The 19,370-nt window shown below is 42.0% G+C and overlaps 1 protein-coding gene across 1 annotated transcript; it reads left to right on the top strand.

Moving 5' to 3' along the window:
- Window positions 1–2,878: 2,878 nt before the first annotated feature.
- On the top strand, window positions 2,879–19,357 carry pdgfra (platelet-derived growth factor receptor, alpha polypeptide). Its single transcript, XM_004557139.5, has 29 exons — window positions 2,879–3,080; window positions 5,409–5,484; window positions 5,564–5,839; window positions 6,006–6,278; window positions 6,638–6,756; window positions 7,589–7,748; window positions 8,162–8,354; window positions 8,578–8,693; window positions 8,775–9,074; window positions 9,156–9,422; window positions 9,548–9,672; window positions 9,769–9,937; window positions 10,049–10,238; window positions 10,395–10,510; window positions 10,610–10,736; window positions 10,835–11,031; window positions 11,584–11,678; window positions 11,993–12,125; window positions 12,431–12,535; window positions 12,882–12,992; window positions 13,484–13,637; window positions 14,255–14,415; window positions 14,723–14,838; window positions 15,366–15,488; window positions 15,580–15,691; window positions 15,775–15,874; window positions 16,359–16,464; window positions 17,201–17,433; window positions 17,517–19,357. Exons 2-29 carry the CDS (start codon window positions 5,427–5,429, stop codon window positions 17,662–17,664), a joined length of 4,383 nt encoding a protein of 1,460 aa, XP_004557196.1. The 5' UTR covers window positions 2,879–3,080; window positions 5,409–5,426; the 3' UTR covers window positions 17,665–19,357.
- Window positions 19,358–19,370: the final 13 nt, after the last annotated feature.

Genomic DNA, 19,370 nt, shown 5'->3' with positions numbered 1-19,370 from the left:
TCGAATTAGAGTTCCCTTGCAGGTGTGAAAGACCAGTGCAGCATTTAAAGCTATTAACAATAGAATAAACCACAGTTTCGACAAAGACTCTCCCCCTTTTCAGCCCCACAGGACGTGACCTCAAACTGTAAGGTCTATATAATGATGGGCTGAAGCTCCTTTTTCCAGGTCGAACGGCTATCTCTTCTATAACTGTCACAATGACGAACTTTTCCGATCACACGGAGGTTACACAGATATTTGAAATAATGCCGGGCTGAGACTGTGGAGCATAAATTCTGCAGTAAAGGGACTATAGCAACCAATGCACAGAAAAACGAGAGCACTCCAAAGTCGTCCTGCATCGGCCACCATTGAAAATACAGCAATTACGCATGACAAAAGACAATTAATAAGAGCGCTTTTGAGCCTGGTGCAGCTGCTGTCTCATGCGGAGAGATGGGCTGGAAGAAGCTGAAGTACCCGAGGGGGGTGTTGTCTTTTTTTTTCCTCCAAGAGAGGTCCACTTTATTTATTTATCAGCAGTGTAGCATTCAACTTCCGCACATATATCTATTCCATTCATTTAAATCACATATCAACGGGTTTCACCTGGGACACACGCTCTGATCTCACGTTAAACACCTGAACGTTTTTACACTTAAACACATGGATCTGAAATTATGATACTGGGTTACTTTTTCGGACCAAGCTACAGTCGAAATGTGTATTATTTAGGCTATAGTAATTAACTAATATATTTATATGGTGGCCAATTTCCTTCTCTCTCTCTCTCTCTCTCTCTCTGTGTGTGTGTGTGTGTGTGTGTGTGTGTGTGTGTGTGTGTGTGTGTGTGTGTGTGTGTGTGTGTGTGTGTGTGTGTGTGTGTGCAAGACAAGGATGTGATAATTAATTATTACGTTGACCTTTCAAAAAGTCAAGTGGTTGCATCCATCTTTGTATAAACGGGGTCAGGTACATTCACACATGGAGCGCTATGGAGACCTCATATATTTGTATTAATATCAGCTTAAATGAACTTAACTACATATATTGTTGACTTTTGTATGCTGCATTGTTGATCCAAAATGAATCCCATTTTTTCCTTGTTTACACTGTTAGCAGGTTTTTGGAATTGTTTTTAATATACATCGTAATATAATGCGGGATTCTGGTGAATGTTTAGCATGTTGTGTATCATGCAGTCACTGTTTTCGTTTTCTATGATCTATAAAAATCAACTTAATGCCTAGCCTTTTAGAGAGGTTAGAGCTAAAAAAAAAAAAAAAAAAAGAAAAAAAGAAAAAAAGAGGGTGTTGAATAGGTTACGGACAACGCTCAGTTCAGCACGCTGGACAGCTCCCGCAAGGACCGCCCTCCAAAGGCCATCGTCCATCCAGTAGTTTAAGTACTCCATTTAAGTACTTATCATGTCTATGAGACGAAATGTTATGTTGGATATCGATGTTTGCTAAACTCAGTTGTGCATTGAGTTTGCTCTGGCAAGAAGCTGTTTTTTGCTTAAAAGGGATGTTTAAACACATATCAAATGGAGTTTCTCAGTCTTTTATTTATTTACATATATTATTTATTTTTATGTGTTTATTTGTTATGTAGCAACTGAACGTTGCTGTTAACATATAATTAATACCGCTATATTTTTTGTCAAAGCCCCCTGGTGGAGAGTTGGTGGCAAGACAGTCACCATGCAGGAACTGGAGTTATATGCAGTGTAGGCCTATATCTGGAATATTTAGGCGTTTGCTGTGCTTATAATCTGTTGTGAAAATTAACTGTGATTATTTTTTCTTAAGAAATCTATTAGCGAAGCCTTGTATTTGCTTGATTTTGCTTTGAACTTATTCACACGAAGAAATAAGTAACTAAAACTTTTCCAGTTTACCTGTAATGTTTTACGGAAGTTAGAACTGTTGAAACTGAGCAGTTTTATCCCCCCAAACGAGGCAAAAACAGGTCTGAGCTGAGCTCTGGCTTCCGAAGTTGAGATCCTTTGTTTGGAGAACAAGGACACAGTTCTTTTCCCTAACATGTGGAAGTAATTGCGCCAAGGGGCCGTAGTTGGGGTGGGGGGGGGGGGGGGGGGGGTGAAACATCGGCCCCGGGGCCCTGCTCCATGCAAAGACAACGGTCTGATACCCCTCTGCTTTGCCAAGAGATAGGTGATTCATAGGGACCCATTCTTCTTTGTGAGCCCACCAGGAGAGGCCCGGGGTGTAGGGAGATACGGTGAAAAAATAATAGCCTTGGATGAGCACTCGGTAAACAGCTGACTCTCGTGTGTGTGTGTGTGTGTGTGTGTGTGTGTGTGTGTGTGTGTGTGTGTGTGTGTGTGTGTGTGTCCCTCATCGAGAAGGCTCTGTCCTTTGAGTCAGGGAGAGAGAAGAAGCAAAGACGAAAAGGTAGGTGGTGATATGGTGGTGTTGGAGCGCCCTCTATGCGTTCCGAGAGCCGCAGTTCGCGGTTTCTGACTGAGAACCTTGTTCACTGTAGGCTACGGGGATCCTGCAAGAAAACATAGATAAGTACGTTTTAATTTGAGGAAAACCCTTCTTAACATGAATCAGTAATACAATCAGTCACAAAATACCATATCCATCAAAGCTAAACATCATCACATACAACATAGGTTCCCCAAAAGTATCTCATGAAGAGTTTTACTTTCAGAAGTTTTCGTATCCGACTAAAGTCCATTGAAAATGCCATTTTGTGCCCAGATTTCAGCGGGTATACACGTCCGACTCTTACTTTGAAAAGGGTCTCGGAGCTCGAAAGAAGAGAAAGGGAGGGGGGGGGGGGGGGTCATTTCCTGGGAGTTATTTACTTTGAGACAGATGATTACTTTTTTTCGGTGGGAGGAGGGTGGACTGTAACATCGAATCAGTTACAGGTCGATGTAGCTGGAGCGCAGTAGTGAAGGCAGTCGTGGATGCGGACAGAGGGTGGCACATATGCTCTCACAGAGCAGGACCTCTGAGGATTATAACCGCTGCAAAGGACCCTTTATGCTGCGGCATTTGGAGTGACCAATTCATTGTGGATATACTTACACGAAAGGAATATAAAGCAGGGATTAGTATAAGGTAATTAAGGGGTCGATTGAAACTATTTTTCTTAGTCTTTTGAAAAGTTGTCTCGTTTTGATATAATTAAAGAGTGGGAAATCTACAGTAGATTACTGTTCTGTAAGATTAGATGGAGTTTAATTGTCTTCCTAATTAGTTTAGCCAGTTAATGCACTATATCATTTCGTATCATATTAATAGAAAAGTTGATCTAAAAGTTGCATTCACTTAATATGGATCGCAGGGAGCCCTTCGACCCTGCAATTTGTATGCAGGCTTTGCATTAAACAATCCAAAAGGATTTTGGGGTTTGATTTCCTCTCCCCCTTGCACCATATGGTCTCACCCCTGGACGCCAAGCGGAGAGATCATGCTGACTCTGCTGGATAAAAGCGCTCGGTTTTAGGCTCACAGCTGGAGGTGTCAATTCGAAGACTGAAGGCTCCATTGTGGGATGCTGCTTGGCATTTAATGAGAAACACATTGGAAATTGTACATCACATTGTTTTCTAGTCTGTCCCAGGAATGTGAGGAATTAAAATGGAAAATCTGTGCTGGTTGCACTTCAATAAGGCTGACTGGAGATTTCGAGCGGAGGCTGAACTGATCCAAGAGGAGAAAAAGAAGAAAGGAAGAACTTTTAGGGCCATGTCACCAACGGGTTTAACAGAGGAATACCGCTTGTGGTCAGAATTTCAAGAGTGAATTCTCACAAGAATTTAAAACATTTTAACTGTATTCGACAGTTTCTTAATTTTTTATGGAAAATTATGGTACATAACCGACCCGGTGAAAGTTGAGATAAGCCAATATCAGCTGTTGCTCAACTGTGTCCAAACCCAGCGGAGGATGCGTTTGCTCTGTGGCGCATTTGTCGAGTCTCCTGCTGGGAGAGCAGAGGAAATAAAAGTGGATCGGGACGTGCACGAAGTCTTACTGCCACTTTAGGCTCAGTCAGATTTACGCTCAGTGGCTACAGAATTCTTGCCAAGCCAATGCAATTGAAAAATCCTCTCTCGAAATTGTTTGAGACAACGCGAGTGTACAAACATGCCAAACGGATTAGGCATTTTGTCAACTGATTCCCACGCGAATATGTACTTTTGTGCACACTGGGTGCGCTAATTATAGAGCTAAACAAACCCAGGTTACCCATGGATAATTTAGTTCTTTTCGACTGAGCCAGAGCGGGCAGCCACAGGAAACAGCAAAGGGACCAGCAGCTGTATTGTCTGGGACCAGGGAAGTTATGCAGAAAATGGAATCTAGACCTCCCCGTCACATGCAAAACCTATTTTGAGATATAAAAAGAAAGAAAAATACTTAAATTTAATTGAAGGGGAGCTTAATCTTTAGCAGAGTTTTCTTTGAGTAGGCCACTGAAATTATGTTCCCCCTGATTTACAAAAAAAAAAATCCCTGATCGCCCATCAGCTTCAAAGAATATGGGGATCATAGTTGCAGAGGTACCTGAAAAGGCAGACATAACACGATCTTTGTAAAGAATTGTTCGGAATAATGGGCTAAATTTGAGAAGGTATCAGACCTGATTATCCAGACGATAGCAGTGTTTTTATAGGTACATTTAGAATTGTAACAAAAAGGGGAGAAACAGAACAATGTGCAACCAATTTGTGCTTACATTCCATGCAAAAACTAAAATGTGCATTTATAAAACGAAAAGATAAGCTTTAGGAGAGCGAGTAAGCAAGGGGGGGGGGGGGGGGGGGGGGGGGGGGATTAGCTTCGATGCACTTATAAGGCGGACTGTGTCGCCCTCTATCGATTGGGAGCAGCCACCACTGGCTCTTTTTACCCTCAAAAATGATATGAATTGCATGACAACTTTTTAATGACTAAATTGCAAAAATATGGCTTGTGTAGCAAATGTGATACATATTAAATATCATATATAATCAGATTAAAATTCGATATATTTTTATATATTTTGTCTAACAAACACTCCGTTATCAAAAAATTAAAGATTTCTGGCAGTTATTTCATGGTTCAGGTTAAAGGGTTAACGGCAGAATTGCGAGTCACAATTTGCGAATAGTAATTCTCCTCTTAATAAAATAATGGATGCATATCTGCAATAAATTTCACATGTGTACAGTTTCAGCACTAAAGCAATGTGTGGCACCAGAAATGTGCACGCATCATAGCAAGCGCATGCTCGATATAATTACTTAAAGTTGGGCTTAAAGGAAGTAGAAGTCAAAATTCAAAAGTGAAAACTCCACTGATCCATTTTTTTTTAAAACATTAATGCTTTCAAATGGGATAAAGCGTGTAAGATCGGATAAAGTGTCCTCGTCTTTAGTAAATAACCGTTTGTCTTTACAGGTCAAAGCATCCATAGTCATGGATTGGCTGAAGACGTTTGTCCTCTTTGGGGGCAGTTTGGTGGTTTTGGTTACAGGTAAGTAAAACAGTCTGCAGGTAAATCCTTTTGATAGTTTCCCAGCTGTTTCTCTGATGTTTACCAAACTGTCTCTTAGTTACCTCTGGACTGCCTCCACCAACCATCTTGTCTGACCAGGAGGAGTTTGTCCTACAGCGCAATTCCATCTTCAATATAAGCTGCACCGGTAAAAGAAACGTGGTTTGGGAGGAACCGCTGCCGAAAAATGCCCTGGTTTATCCGGGGTATTACACTTCAACACTCTTCATAGACAACGCAACTGTAGAAAACACAGGTTATTACACGTGCAAATATGAAGACCCGGATGAAGAACTGGAAGATGCTGAAGCAGAAATTTATGTTTTTGTCCCAGGTGAATATATTGGTCATATGTTATGCTATACCATATAACTTTTGCTCGGGCGGCTTACAGCACTAGAGTGAATTTGTGGGGGGTGTCGGTTTTTCGCGTTTAGCGGTCGCCCACATGCCATAGGCTGATGAAGCAAATTATAAAAATCTTCTTTTTTTAAACCTAGATCCACACGTTCCATTTGTCCCCGAGTTACCCAGAGACCTGGTTGTCTCCATGGACAATATGGACAATTATGGATTCAACATCCCATGTCGTGTGTCTCACTGGGACTCCTATGTCATCCTGAGAAAAGTCCCCAGTGGAGAGGCTATGCATGCCTTATACAACAACAAAGAAGGCTTCTTCTCAAACAACCTATCTCCTGGGCAGTACCAGTGTGAAACCAATGTGAATGACCAGATATTCCGAAGTTCTATTTACACTGTAATATCTAATGGTAAGTCAAGACAAGTGTAGTTGTAGTATGATATACTCTCTTTTTACTAAAAAAGAAATAGGAGCTATAGACATGGTAATGGCAGGATAAAGATAAAAAAAAAAAAAGAATAACTGAACAGCTGGAAACACTCCTGTTTATGAAGAGAAGGCTACAGGGTGATCTCACTGCATGACATTATGTCATTATTACAGAAGTGGGATGACTTCACATGCATGTTTGCACTCTCTGTGTGTTTGTGTGTGTGTGTTGGTGTATAACCACCACTCTGCGATAAATCAAGTCACGGTAATCAGGCTGCCACACGTGATGTGAGAGATTGTGTTGCTGATAAATGCTCTCCGCTGGTCCCTCTTTAGACCCTATGGAGATAATAGCCAGTGAAGAGACGTTGCGAGCAGGGCAGCCTTTTAACATCACATGCATCGTTCCTTCTGGCCTGGACTTTCAACAGCAGTGGCTCCATCCTAAAAAACAGGCAAGATGCAGTCATTTCCCTCTGTGTTTTCCCATTTTAATTAAATTTAGTCTCCTATACAGCTTCAGCCACTCATCCACTTCATCTTGCAGTGTGTCCTTATACCCAATGTCATTTCCAAGCCAGCAGTACTGAGCCTTAAATAAGAAAATAATGGTTTTGGACCCAAAGCTAGCAGTGGCAAGTGGAATATAGCTCAGAGGACAGCCTTTAGTGGTTACAAATTATGTGTTAGGAAAGCAGCAACTGAAGGTTGAGTCTTTATTGTGAGGATGTAAGCCAAACACAGCACTTTTGCATAGAGTTAACTGCCACAGCTATCTTGAGGGAAAGAAGCAGTTTAAAAGAAGGGCAAGAGAAACCATAGTAAATCTTTGACCCCACTGACTTTGAAACATGTCGGACAGATGTTATCTGCTCCTGTAAACCAGCTAAACATTTAATGCTTTTAATGCGTGTTACGTTGAAGGGTCAGAGCAAGTTGCATTTGTAACTTAAGTTTGTTTATATTCAGATAGTTAATCTATGTGCACATTTTGCATGGGATTCCTTTAAGCCCTTTTCCAGAGATGGTCAGGAACACAGGACTTATGACTCCTGGTTTTGGTCTCAGCTGCAATTACAGGCTCTTTAAAAGCCTCTGTGATCCTAATTTATCTCCTGTGGCCTAGCAAGTGTTTTAACCATTAGCCTTCAGCACCATGACATACAGATTCTGATATACAGATGTTGTATCTGCAAAAGGGAAAACTCTGTGAATTACAACATTCAGATATCATATTGCTAATTTTTTTTTCTCTGGTGATCTCACACTGTTCTTTTGTGTCTATAGGCTAAGGATGCAGTTTTGATGAAGGAAACTTTTCCTGAGCGGGTCGTCTACATCCTCAGTATCCCACGAGCCGCCTCAGAGGACAGTGGCACCTATGAGTGCTCTGTTACAGACAAACGCGGTGAGGTCAGAGTCAAAAAGGTGGCTGTGACGGTCTTTGGTGAGTCATCCCCAAGAAACCTTTCCTAGATACCACCAATGAGTTTCCAGCAGAGCTGTAATAATGTGAATAACTGCGTAAACGGCCGACTTAAAATCAGTTATATCATATATATTTAACATTCTCATCATCATTCAGGTCAAATTAGTATTTTCCCATATGTACACAAAATGCTTTCAGCAGTGTGTGGAAGTCATTTTCTGCTATCCAACCATAAAACATCACCGCTGCTTTCAGCATCAGCTACTGTGGTTTATAGGATGGGTTCAACAGATGTGTGTCAGGTCTTCATTTCACCTTCAGCCTCCCTGTCAATGTGCCTTCTTCCCAGTCCTTGACTTGCACCACTGTTAACTTTCCTCACTCACTTTAACCCATTTTAACCTGCAGTCTTCTGCTTTTTCCTTTTGCAGAGGAGAATTCTTTTGTGGCCATGGACCACAGTGGGATTTTATCCACAGAATTTGTCCACAGTTTTGAGGAGACAGAGTTTACTATCATTATTGACGCATACCCAGCCCCCAAAGTGATATGGATGAAAGATGACAAAGACTTACAAGTGAACTACTACCTCTTTACTACGACTAGCCACCAGGGAGGAAATCGGTGAGGAAAAATATTCTTTGTTATTAGATTTATATGCAGGAAAATTCAACATTGACAGCAGTTATTTAGTTTGAAGGTCTTATGGTGGTTAGTAACACCATAACATCTCCCACAAGTAGTGGCAAAACTAGTAACATTAAAAAAAAAAAAAGACATGTATGACAATGAGATGTAAATGTGATTTTAGCATTATCCTTATTTAGCATATCATTTTCTTACCCAGGTATCTGAGCATTTTGAAATTCAGACATCCTCTGGAAAAAGACAATGGAAATTATACCATAATTGCTCAAAGTGGCTCTCACACTGCTCAGTTCTCCTTTAACCTGCACGTGAAAGGTAAGAAAGACAGACTGACAGACCATAGAGTATTTAGGACCTATAGAAGATTTATGACCCACTGTATTTGTCTTCTTTCAGCTCTCACTGCAGGAATGATCCCATCATCTTCAGTCCCTGTGCTGCTGCCAGAGCTGGACGAGATGGTAGTTACTCTCCACACCCCTTTCACCTTGACCTGTCATGGACAGGAAAAACTGGGCTGGGAGACGCCAATCAGTTTATCGGAGCAAACGCAGGAGGACTCCAACGGCTTGTTTTTCAGCACCATCACAGTGGATAGTGCCACCGCAAGCCACACTGGCTACTACACGTGCTTTTATAGTAGAACTATCACTGAGGATACAGCAGAATTTAGCAGAATCTACATTTATGTTCCAGGTATGGAGTAAACTGAGCTTGTGTGTTTTGTGTGTTTGATTTTATTTTCTGGTGTGATAATCTTGTTTTATTCCTACACAGACCCCGATGTCCCCTTTCTGGAATCACTGATACCTTTTGGCAACCACGTCCTGTCTGGATACGATGAGATGGAGATCCAGTGTCGAGTGTCTGATCCAAATGCTAACGTGACTCTGATTAACAGTGACACCCAGCAGCCTGTGCCTAGTATTTATGACAGCAAGAGGGGCGCTTTGGGGATATTCATTGCTGGAACCTATGTCTGCAAGGCCGTCATAAATGGACACGAATTCTACAGCGAGGAATATATTGTCCATGGTTGGACAGGTGTGTTTTCTTGTGTTCGTGAATATGTAAGACAAAGACACAAGTTTAGCATCCTACATGTTAATTCTAAGATCAAGATTTACCTCTATACCATCATTTTAACTCGATAAAATGTTGTATCACAGATGAGCTGGATGTTGAGTTGACAGCAAAAAAGACTGCTCTGCTGGTGGGCGACACAATAACTGTCACCTGTCTGGCTCGGGGATCTGAGATTCTGGAAGATCACTGGAAGTATCCCGGCAAACTGGTGAATGCACACGTCATTTTGACTCCATCTGTATTTAATGTTGTTTTAAAATTGTTTGTAACTGAGCATCTCTGATGTTCCCTTTTTGTTTGGCAGGCAAATCGTGGTACAAAAACAGTGCGAGAAAATAAGAGAACTCAGGAGATCTTTTATACCCTGACCATCCCACAAGCTTCAACCAAAGACAGCGGCATCTACTCTTGCTCCATCACTGACATACTGAGTAACAGGGGCCAGACGAAACAACTAGCTATTCAAGTTTATGGTATAAAACCTTCCTTATCCAGAGTGAATATCATGTATACTATTTCTGAAGTCTTTCTTTTTACAATGATATATTAGTGATTATCTTTTGGACTCTCTTCATGTCTCACAGCAAGTGATATCTTGTCCATCAAGCCGGAGTTCAGAGAATACGAATCTGCAGCGCTGGATAAAGTCTGTGAGTTCAGGGCTGTTGTCAACTCCTTCCCAAGTGTTCATGTCAGCTGGTTTAAAGATGGCTACCCACTCAGCTATGTGACTGCAGAGATCTCCACCAGCCTTCGGCAGATCAATGAAACCAGGTGAAAAGCCACTAATGGCAGCAGAGCTAATGACAACCTCAAAGTAAAATTCTCATGCATTAGCTAGTTTACCTTTTAATTAGTTAGAGTTGATGCGACTGTGAGCTGTCACTACTGGGTGCTTATTGGAACTTCTGGTTGTGTTGTTCTTTACAGCTACAGGAGTGTTCTCACCCTGATCCGAGCCAAGGAGGAGGACAGCGGGAACTACACCATGCGGGTGGGGAACGGAAACCAAAGTCGTGATATCAGTTTAATCCTTGAAATCAAAGGTCAGAGAAATCAATTCCCTATGATTACTGCTCTGACAACCTTTTAGCCTCAGTTAAAGTCTGTTTTTTTTTCTCATGCTTACACTGACTGTGTTACAGTGCCTGCAGTCATTGTTGATCTGATGGACGTTCACCATGGCTCACCTCAAGGCCAGTCTGTGGTTTGCATTACCAGAGGGCAGCCGACACCCACGGTGGAGTGGTTTGTCTGCAAGAATATCAAACAGTATGTGCAGTCTTCTTTGAGAAAACATTCATTTGTTCCTGGACCTCTCTATATACACACATGCTCTACATAGTCTTTTTACTGCTGTTACCATCCAGTTGCGCTAATGATTCGTCTTCGTGGGTGCCCATCCCTGCCAACTCCACTGAGATCACATTGGACTCACACATTGATGAAGACAATAACCTGGAGAGCCAGGTCATGTTTGGTCATCTGGAAAGCACAATGGCAGTGCGCTGCCTGGCCAGGAACGAAATGGCTGTTGTCAGCAGGGAGGTCAAACTGGTGTCCAATGGTGAGAGCACACAAATATATTTCACTGCATCCTCTTCAATAACCTCCTTTTTTTAACCTAGCTTTGAAATGATGTTGTTTTTTCCACCTTTTATCCTCCAAATTTCCTTTAATTTTTGATGCTCAGGGTGTGATGTGCTCTGTAAAGACTGTTTAGGGCTAGCTTAGCTCTGCCACTGTTGTAGCAGCTGTCAGCTGATGACATTTTAGTCGCACAACTGATGGTGAGTCATCAGGAAGGGGCTCTTCTTCTGACAGCTAATTTTGGGACTCCAGGAATCACTAGGCCATTTGGTCCTTTCAAATGAGCTTTACAATTTCACCCCCATCTCCCTACAACAGCTCCTCATCTCCACCCCATCCCCCCCACTTCTGTGTTGTTTTCTCAACATGACTTTTTGGCTTAACTCTCTGCGCACCCTGTGGTTTTCATATTTCTTATGCAATAAATAAAGCAAATTTCACTGCAAGAATTTCAGTAGACATGCTGCATCCACGTGATTAATGCGTGATCCATTTAACATGTGTGACTGCTGGATTTCCTCTTGAACAGGCCCTCACCCTGAGCTGACTGTAGCTGCTGCTGTGCTGGTGCTCCTGGTCATTGTCATCATCTCACTCATTGTCTTGGTTGTTATCTGGAAACAGGTATTGTTGTGATCATTTTTGCATTTTATCCCCACTTCTCACCTGCTCACCAGTTCATCCATTTCTCTTTTTTCAGCATACATAATGAACTGCAGATTTTACTCTGAGCTTTCAACTGGACACTGTTAGTCTTTTCACCTGCAAGATATTTCAATATTGCATAATCAGCTCCTGAACTTAAAATTTCCTTTCGAGACAATAAAGGAAATTTAATTAGTGGGTGGATCTGCAAAACAAAGACCCCAATACTGTTAGAACAAAAGTAAATTTGCAAATGTTAATTAACCATCTTTTATGCGTTCTTTGTCTCTCAGAAACCACGATATGAAATCCGCTGGAGGGTCATAGAATCTGTGAGCCCAGACGGTCATGAGTACATCTATGTGGATCCCATGCAGCTTCCCTATGACTCCAGATGGGAGTTTCCCCGTGACAGACTTGTGCTTGGTGAGCTGACAGTCATTTTTTATATGCTAACTCTATAGAGGCTCTGTGGCCTCCCTGCTGGGATGTTCCAGCCAGGATGGCTCACTCTTTCTTTGAAGTTAGGGTGCGATAAACTAATCCAGCTTGAGGTTTTTCTGCCTGGGATTTGTTTTGAGTCAGTGATCAAGGGGACAGTCAATCACTGGAAAGAGTCACAGATGAGAGAGCAGAAGCATGCAAAGTGTATGGATGTGTTTGTATGCCTGAGCAGTTTCTTTTGTTTTTATTACAAGGAAACTGATCCCCTGTTGTTGCGTCTTTCACAGGTCGTATCTTGGGCTCTGGAGCCTTTGGGAAGGTGGTAGAGGGCACCGCCTATGGGCTCAGCCGCTCCCAACCTGTCATGAAGGTGGCAGTGAAAATGCTGAAACGTGAGTTTAACAGTTGCCATGTCATAACTGACTGAATTCAGTGGTAAATAAAATAAGCCTTGAAAAAATTCTAACAATGAATTCAGTCAGTGGTACAGGCCTGTCTATATACATTACATATATTACTGGGAAAACAGCTGACAGCTCATTTTATTTGTTGAAGGAACTCAAGGGGGTGGTAAAGTGAAAGCTGTAAAGACACTATAGTGAAGACAGGACACTACAGTGAAAGATTTTTGTCTTTAGTCCCATATCTTATGATAAAAGTCTTTAGATATGGGACTGAGTGGCTTGTTGTTGGTTTGACTGAGTGTGTGATAGTCATGCTTGCTGTACCTTCTTTCAGCCACAGCACGCTCCAGTGAGAAACAGGCCCTGATGTCTGAACTCAAGATCATGACTCATCTTGGACCCCATCTCAACATTGTTAACCTCCTGGGAGCATGCACCAAGTCAGGTAAATAACCCACACAAACCAAGGACATAAAGACACACACACACACACACACACACACACACACACACACACACACACACACACACACACACACACACACACACACACATAGAGACACATGCACACACTCACTTTCATAAGCAAACATGTAAGGTAGTATAATGACTGTTTATCATAACCACTGTTGCCTCTCCTATGTAATTTAGTCACCACTTTACAAAGACACACAAACAATAACACCCACATTTGTATGCACGCACTCACACAAACACTCTTTCAGATTTGGGAACTGCAGACATTTACAATTGTAACAGCCCAAAAAGATTGACAGCCTTCCTCAGCTCTTGCTGGGTGTGGTATTTTAATAGGCTTTTTATGGGAAAGTGGAGGCTTGCCCTCTTGACTGTGCTTTTAGCCTTTTATGAGCCTCTGATAAGATTAGCCTGCAGACTGACGCCAATGCACGACTTCATCTTCTGTGTTGTTCCCAGGCCCTATCTACATTATCACTGAGTACTGCTTCTATGGGGACCTGGTTAACTATCTGCACAAGAACAGGGAGAACTTCCTCAGTCTGAACCCCGAGAAGAACAAGAAGGAGCTGGATATCTTTGGAATCAACCCTGCAGATGAAAGCAGCAGGAGGTACAACATATAGAAGATATTTCTCACATCTGCACATATATCACAAATAATGTATTTTCATTTGTGGAATGATATTTTTTTTTCCATGCAGACAGTTATCAAAAGGTACTTTGCAAAAAGACCAAACATCCTCAAGTCTTTACAAGCCCAAGCAACCGTTTACAACACATGCACTCACATTGTCCATCTACCCCCAATCAGTAACTCTATCACCAGTTTCTCCATGGTTGAGGAGGTTGTCTGGCATCTTTGCCTAATCAGATCACAGTCTGAAGTGGTCTCCGCTTTCAATTTAATTGCGTTACTATGGAGGTACCTGTTAATTGTGTCCACCCAAATCCTCATGGTAAAATAGCAGCCCTCTCTTGCTCTCTTTTGAGGCTCATCTGTGTTGATGGATGACTCAGTGACCACACCTCAAAATGACCATAACACAATTTAATCCTGGCTACTATGTTATCCTCAACCACATCTTCCTCTAACCTCAGCCTAGGGGAGTGAGAGGATTTAAGGACACACACACATATAAACTGACATGCATGCACATAATTTGTAGAATGTATTTTTGCTATAGGTTGCCATCACTAAAAACGTTCCTTTCTTGTCTTTGCTCCCAGTTATGTGATCCTGTCATTTGAAAGCAAAGGGGACTACATGGATATGAAGCAGGCTGACAGCACTCAGTATGTGCCCATGTTGGAGATGAGCAATGCCTCCAAGTACTCAGACATCCAGCGGTCTAACTATGACCATCCACCCTCGCAGAAAGACTCGAGTGGTACGCACCGTCTTCCTGTCCTGCTTCTTGCTCTGCCCTCAGAGTTATTGATGTGGACTTGTTTGGCCTTGGTGCTATGTTTGAGTCAGTGTTTTAGCCAGGGGGTACACCCTGTCAGAATTTTAGGACTGGTAAAACCCTGCAATTACATGGAGAGGATAATTGCAGCACATGCATAATAATGCCTCATTTCTCCCTGCCATTAGTAAAAGCCAGGTTTGCGCAGGCAGTGCTATATTTGCAATACACGTTGAACATATACTCGCATAACGCTTCAGGGTGTGTTTGCGTGTGTTTTCTAAACCAGAAGGTGAAATGGAAATCATGCTGTCAGATGACGTAAATGAAGGCCTCACCACCACTGACCTGCTCAGCTTTACCTACCAGGTGGCCAAAGGCATGGAGTTTCTTGCCTCCAAAAATGTAAGTTTAAAAGAATTTTTTTTCACGCACAGATCTACAACCTTGCATTCCCCTGCTTCCCTCTGCACTAATCGCAGATTATAGGTTTTGTGCTTTGACCTATATGAAGACAGCCATACTGGCCAAAGGGGCGAACTAAGGAAATCAGTGGTTGTGTGATAAGCAGTCCCGTGAAGGCTGCTGAGCCCACTCCAGAGAGCGGCCAGGAACCGAATATAGTAGCAGCACAGCCAGAGCTAGAATTACCAGACAGGGACGCACTGCAGCCAGAAGTTTTTCATTCAGCTTCATAGTTATTATCCCTAAATATCCAGTGGTCACAGACATCCCTCCAACTGGCATGTATACACAAAGAGTATGCTTTATAAAGCATTATGAAACTGCATTAAAAATGTGCTTGAGAGAGTAGCTATGGGAGCAGAGTGTACTGGTTTGAGCTCGAAGAGAATATGAGTTTAAGAGAGAACTGAGAACAGCTATGTCGTTCAATGAAGTGCTAATCAAGTTTCCTTACTTTCTTACAACAGTGTGTACATCGAGACCTTGCAGCCAGGAATGTCCTTCTCTCTCAGGGCAAGATAGTGAAGATCTGTGACTTTGGACTGGCTAGAGATATCATGCATGACAACAACTATGTATCCAAAGGGAGCGTAAGTGTTTCTTCTCCGGACAAATTATACTGTAGTTTAAAAAATAACAGATTCAACAATAGCTGAAGATTTTGTTTCTGCCGTAAAACAGACTTTTCTCCCGGTGAAGTGGATGGCACCAGAGAGTATTTTTGATAACTTGTACACCACTCTGAGCGACGTGTGGTCTTACGGCATCCTCCTCTGGGAGATATTCTCCCTAGGTGAGTCCCAGCAAACCTCTGTTAAAGAAAAGAAAATCCAAATATTGGTTGAGAAACTCACGTGAAAATGTCTCTGTGCAAAGGTGGCACCCCGTACCCAGGGATGGTGGTGGACTCGAGTTTCTACAACAAGATCAAGAGTGGATACAGGATGTCAAAACCAGAGCATGCACCTCATGATGTGTATGTAGGGGTTCACGTAATGGTTATACAGTTGCTTTGTTGGGGTGTTCATTTCTGTGCTGTGATATACACCAGCGGTCCCCAACCTTTTTTGCGCCACGGACCGGTTTATGCCCGACAATATTTTCATGGACCGGCCTTTAAGGTGTCACGGATAAATACAACAAAATAAAACTAGTACCGGTACCGAAAAAAAGAAGATTTATTCATAACACACGTGAAAAGACCAAGGAAAACCGAGTAAACGATAACAAAATAACGCTGAAAACCGATAAAAACCCTGAAAACTATACATTTCACACCTGAGCCTCAACTCTCACAGCCCGGTACCAAATGACTCACGGACCGGTGCCGGTCCGAGGCCCGGGGGTTGGGGACCGCTCATATACGGCATCTCGAATCTGTCAAGATAAACTTACAAAGTGCAAGACAGCTTGTATGTTCTCGACGATTGCATCAGATCACATGTTTGTTGCTTTTTCAGGTATGAGATGATGATGAAGTGCTGGAACAGTGAGCCAGAGAAGAGGCCATCTTTCCTGGGTCTGAGTGAAACAGTAGCTTCGTTGTTACCCTCCAGCTACAAGAGGGTGAGTCTCCTTGTGACCTCTTACAGCCTCAGAGCTCTGTGGAAACTTAACACCTGCTTTCAAGATTTACCTCTGCTCATTCTTGACCTCATGGTTGGACGTGTGCATTCTGTTACCTTTTTATTTTTTTCATTTTCTAGCTGTTTATTGGCTTTTTAGGTATCATTTACCAAGCATGTGTTTAAAATGCAAGCTGTGTATTTAAAGCCCTTTCCACTCTCTCTGCATTTGGATATTTTTTTCAAGCTCTCTCGCTTTTTCTTAAAAAAACAAAAAAACCACACACACACATGGAAGCACACAAACCTACAAGTGATTAGAGTTCAAATGCAGCAGCTGGATGTCAGAGCAGCTGGCCTAATGACACAGCCCCAGTTCTTGCCTCCACCACCCAGTCTTAATGACCCTACTACACATGGCATATCAAACCGGCCACACCTCTGCCTTCCCCACAGTGTAAATGGCTGGTGGCAGAACACGAACCAGCTCCTGTTTTAGCACCTCACGCTAGCATGAGATATGTAATTTTCAGTTTAGATCGCACCATCCAGCTGGCAAATGAGCTAGTGATTACACACAACATACCGCACTTCTCCAGTCCTGTGGCTCCATAGTTCTATGGTTATTCTGTGAATTGAATCATCATTGCTTTTGTGCAACAGGAAAAAGTTATATCTTTTGTTTCCACCCTGTATTGGTATCTAGTTCTAATGGGCCCATGTTGTTTTTGATTCAGCAATACGAAAGAGTAAACCACGAGTTCCTGAAGAGCGACCACCCTGCGGTTACTCGGGTATGCATGGAAAATGAGGACTACATTGGGATTGCCTACAAAAACCAGGGGAAGCTGAAGGACAGAGAAAGTGGCTTTGATGAACAGCGGTTGAGCTCTGACAGTGGCTACATCATTCCCCTTCCTGACCTGGACCCTATATCTGATGAAGAATATGGAAAGAGGAACAGACACAGGTAAAAGTCAGTGACTTTTGCTACAGTTCACAGTGTTACGCTTTAGATGCGATTAACTTGTGTGTTATTTATGCCCCCTGTAGCTCTCAAACATCTGAAGAGAGCGCCATTGAGACAGGCTCCAGCAGTTCCACCTTTGCTAAGCGTGAGGGTGAGACTCTGGAGGACATCACGCTGCTGGATGAGATGTGTCTAGACTGTAGTGACCTGGTGGAAGACAGCTTTCTGTGACAACTGCTCAGCCTATAAAGCATTGGCAGAAAAGACAAGGGGTGTGAGGATATGGGAATCTAGAGAAAGACCTGTAAATGAACCAAAGACTGTTCTGTCAACCCTCTAGCCCCGCCATCCCTCCTATCAGTCACCCCATCAGAGAGAGAGGACAGAACAAAACCACTTCAGTATCTGGATGACTCTGTGGTGACATCGCTACCCCTCGGACATTGCCCCCCCGTCCCCGTGGGCTGGAGATGAGAGTGAGCAGAAAGTTACCTTAAAGAACTCAGAAGACTCAGAGCCTGTGTGTTGGAGACATCTAGATAAAAAGATCTAATTTGTCTTTGTACTTTGCAGAGCTTTATTCTATCGGGCATTCTTTTAACAGCAATATAAGCAACAAGGGACAAATTAAACATGTTAGTCAGAACTTTGATTGAACACCGCGGGACGTCATTCATATGGTATCTATAAAACCACTATAGTGCACTATTTAAACTATATGATTCCAACACTAGCAACAACTTTGGCAGGTAAACACACTCCATACTCACCTGCTGCAAGAGAAGCACCTGATGCTGGTACAATCAGTAGCAATACTTGGATTTTAAAGCACAAAATTTGGACTATGTGCATTTTTTTTGTATATAACCATTTAATGTATTCAGTGGTTAAGTACATACAGTAATTCAAATTTATTTTTTTACTTTATCAATATATAAACATGTTTAGTTTGTGAATACCAAGTAGATTTTTACCACAGCGGTTTGTATGGTTCGGAGAAATGAGCTTCTGAGTTGCTTCTTGGCGCTGCGCTTTTTGCAGAAATACAAATTCAAACATTTGTTCTCAGATAAAGTCCCCAGTCATATCTGTCATATAGGCTTTGTCTAACGAAGTGTGATTGTAATGTAAATAGCTTCAGAGTTGTTATATAAGAAAGAATTATTGGGATAGCACTCAAATATTTTATAAACACATATTCAACTTGTCCACCCTTATTCACCCGATTGAAGACAATAATTTTGTGAAATCCATTACAAAAAGGAGATAATTCTCCTTTCTTCAGTCAGAGAAACATTAAAACATCACAGTAGACAGTCAAAAATATTAGTTTTCTCATGCAAATATGGGAATCATAAAATAATAGAGATCAAAAGGCATTTGTATCAGTAAATATGGCAGCATGGCCAATAAAAAGTATATAGTGCTTTACCAGAAGGTTACATCCTCTAACCTCATATTTTATCTGTTGTCCTGATGTCTATTAGCAGGTTCTAGTTATAAGAAGACAGTAGATAAACTACAGATTCATTTTTATATGATGTCATACATCAATTATCTGTAGACTCTTTATAACCCTCTGTATCTTCCTGCTGCTGAACCAGCTGTGCCACTGCCTCCTTCTCTTTTACTGTGACATAAACTACGTACGGTTGTTGCACTTTCCTGTCTTTTTGTCTTACTGTTGTCGTTTGATGTTGCTGACAAATTAGCTCTCGTCTAGTTTTGGTCTTAGATGCTTATGGCAGGCTGTATGGATGTGAATGTTTGTGGTGCGGTTGAGTGATGTGTTGTCATCAGTACCCTACCTGTAAGTAAAGGTAATCACACCCAGTATGATGATTCAATACTGTGCTTCATTATTTTACATCATGTACATTCAGATGATTTATATTTCAATAAATGATTTATAATGTAAAAAAAATCATGTTCTATTG

This window comes from Maylandia zebra, linkage group LG23 (assembly GCF_041146795.1).
Source record: "Maylandia zebra isolate NMK-2024a linkage group LG23, Mzebra_GT3a, whole genome shotgun sequence".
In the NCBI taxonomy this organism is placed as follows: Eukaryota; Metazoa; Chordata; class Actinopteri; order Cichliformes; family Cichlidae; genus Maylandia; species Maylandia zebra.
This window is presented reverse-complemented; position numbering and strand designations above follow the sequence as displayed.

Bases quoted from the DNA above. Each gene is read 5' to 3' on its own strand.
- pdgfra (XM_004557139.5), top strand. From the start codon at position 5,427: ATGGATTGGCTGAAGACGTTTGTCCTCTTTGGGGGCAGTTTGGTGGTT. The intron at 11,679-11,992 runs GTATTGTTGTGA...TTTGTCTCTCAG, and splicing joins TGGTTGTTATCTGGAAACAG to AAACCACGATATGAAATCCG. The intron at 12,126-12,430 runs GTGAGCTGACAG...CGTCTTTCACAG, and splicing joins CCGTGACAGACTTGTGCTTG to GTCGTATCTTGGGCTCTGGA.